At 36.7% G+C, this 2,500-nt stretch overlaps 1 protein-coding gene across 1 annotated transcript in view; it reads left to right on the forward strand.

The window, feature by feature from the left end:
- Positions 1-2,500, forward strand: part of LOC122262529 (receptor-type tyrosine-protein phosphatase alpha) — a 19,522-nt gene that overhangs the window by 8,661 nt on the left and 8,361 nt on the right. The window contains exons 9-10 of the mRNA XM_086552998.1: positions 529-654; positions 1,064-1,154. Coding sequence (XP_086409124.1) covers positions 529-654; positions 1,064-1,154 — 217 coding nt within the window. The remainder of the gene's footprint in view (positions 1-528; positions 655-1,063; positions 1,155-2,500) is intronic.

A 2,500-nucleotide genomic window follows, 5' to 3' on the forward strand; every position in this document is an offset into this window, starting at 1 on the left:
ATAATGATGATGGTGATGATGATGATAATTGCGATGGTGACTATGATGGTAATGATGGTTGTGATTTCGAGGTTAATGTGAGGATGATGATGATGAGGATGAGGATGGAAATAATCATATCAACTATCATCATATTTTTCATCGTAATAGTAGTAGTAAAGAAAGTAAAAATAACAGCAGCAACAATAAAAATGATAATGATTATTATATTGACAATGGTAGTAATGATAATGATGAAGATTTAATTTGGGAATGATGTTGATAACAATGATGATGATAATTACAGTGATAGCAATAATAATGATAATTAAAAGAATGATAATAATAATGATGATAACAATAACGATAATAACGTCAGTGATAACAGTACTAATAATACTAATAGATAATGATGACAATACTTACAATAATGAGAATCATCAAGAAGATAATAATGACTATAATGATGATCATAATAATAATAATAATAATAAAAAGGATATAAACAATGATATTAATAACAGTCCTTCCGATTCATCTCCCTGACAGATGCAGTACCGATTCGCCCATCAGCTGCTCCTAGAGATCTTGTACAGTGACGTAACAAATTACCCTGTGTCGGACTTCGTTGACATGTTGCCCAGAATGGATAACGAAATGAGAGAACAATATAAGGTATCTGGTCATTGTTATACGGAGTCTTTTTCAATGTTATACATGTATCTAAATGTATTTTTGATCTAGATGTGAATGTGGATGTATGTGTTTAAATGTTATATATGTATCTGGTCATTGTTATACGGAGTCTTTTTCAATGTTATACATGTATCTAAATGTATTTTTGATCTAGATGTAAACGTGAATGTATGTGTTTAAATGTTATATATGTATCTAGTCATTGTTATACGGTCTTTTTACCGATAGTTTCGCTGTTCCACTCTAATCATTCGGTGTTTATCTTCCTGTGAATCCACTGGTTATATTATTATAATCATTATTTTTAATTTAGTTTGTTTACTAAATCTAAACGATTTATTTACCTCATTTTCCCTCTCTTTTTCCTCATCTCCTCCTCCCACGACAGAAACTGAAAGGGACAGAGAGGAACCTATCGTTTAAATGGGCGCTCAAACCCGCCCACGCCAAGTTCAATCGCAACCCGAAGATTCTCCCAGGTGACTAATCTCTTTATTGATCGTGTTCTTTTTATCATCTTCTTCATCTTCCATTCGATTCTTCTTCGGATTCGATTCTTCGTTCCTGTTCTTTGGGATTTTTTTTTCTCGTTTTTTTCCCGATTTTTTATCATTTTTATTTTTATTTGCTCTTTGTTTCTGGTTCTTCTTCTTTTCTTATTCTGACAAAGCATACGTCATAGGTGTTGGGTATTGCATGTTTATCACGTTATTTGTCTTTCCAGTCTTAAATAATTTCGTCGTCATTCCAAACACAAATACACGTAACCCACTGACGAGCTGTCTTAGGCCTAGTTGAACTGCATTCCAGAGATGCACTTTTTATGCCAATACAATAAATACAATTCTTGAAGGGGGGTAGCAACACGGACTGAGAAAGTGATAGGCCTACTTCAGCAGCTGTCCGGGTCGTCGCTTACTTCTTTCGACGGGTCCTTGTTACTCGTCGAAGAGTTGTTCCTGGGGACAAAATAGTTAATTACCAATGTCCTTGCCAGAGGATAAACCAGAGAAACGACGTGGGAGAAGGCGGTGTGTGTGTGTGTGTGTGTGTGTGTGCACGGGGGCTGGGGGGTGGGGGGTCTTTGGTGATGGGTGAGGGTCGCACACGTTTTTTTTCTGACGAGGAGGAAAGCAAGATCGCAAAGCAGGGAGAGAGTTTATTTAGGTAGAGGCACAGTCAGGAAAACGGCAAAGGCTGAATGAAGTGATCTGGAGATACTGTGAAACCTCTTTCATTGCATATTTTTTCCCGCCAATTCAAGGAGAGACTAAATATAGTGATGAAAACTAAAAGTAAGGTTTTGCTGTCTAAAACTATAAATTTCTCTGCATTTTTTGGCGTGATTAGAGTTATTCGTAAGTATTATCATATTTATCATTTTAATTTCAAATAAACTTCGGTAATAACATGAAGTAAACGCCGTAGGAGAGGGAAATATTTTTTTCGTACCCACAATCGATAGATCATGCATAAACACAGCCGCGTGTGATTGAGTATATGTATACATACACCATCACCATAATCATCATCATCACCAACATCATCCTAGCCATGCACCATCACCATAATCATCATCACCAATATCATCCTAGCCATGCACCATCATCATAATCATCATCACCAACATCATCCTAGCCATGCACCATCATCATAATCATCATCACCAACATCATCCTAGCCATGCACCATCATCATAATCATCATCACCAACATCATCCTAGCCATGCACCATCATCATAATCATCATCATCACCAACATCATCCTAGCCATGCACCATGCTCATCCTCCTGCCATCAGCGTCCTAACTGCGTCCTATTGTCC

The sequence above is a fragment of the Penaeus japonicus genome, unplaced genomic scaffold, assembly GCF_977035675.1.
Source record: "Penaeus japonicus unplaced genomic scaffold, GWHDUDI00000001_assembly GWHDUDI00000027, whole genome shotgun sequence".
Classification (NCBI taxonomy): domain Eukaryota; kingdom Metazoa; phylum Arthropoda; class Malacostraca; order Decapoda; family Penaeidae; genus Penaeus; species Penaeus japonicus.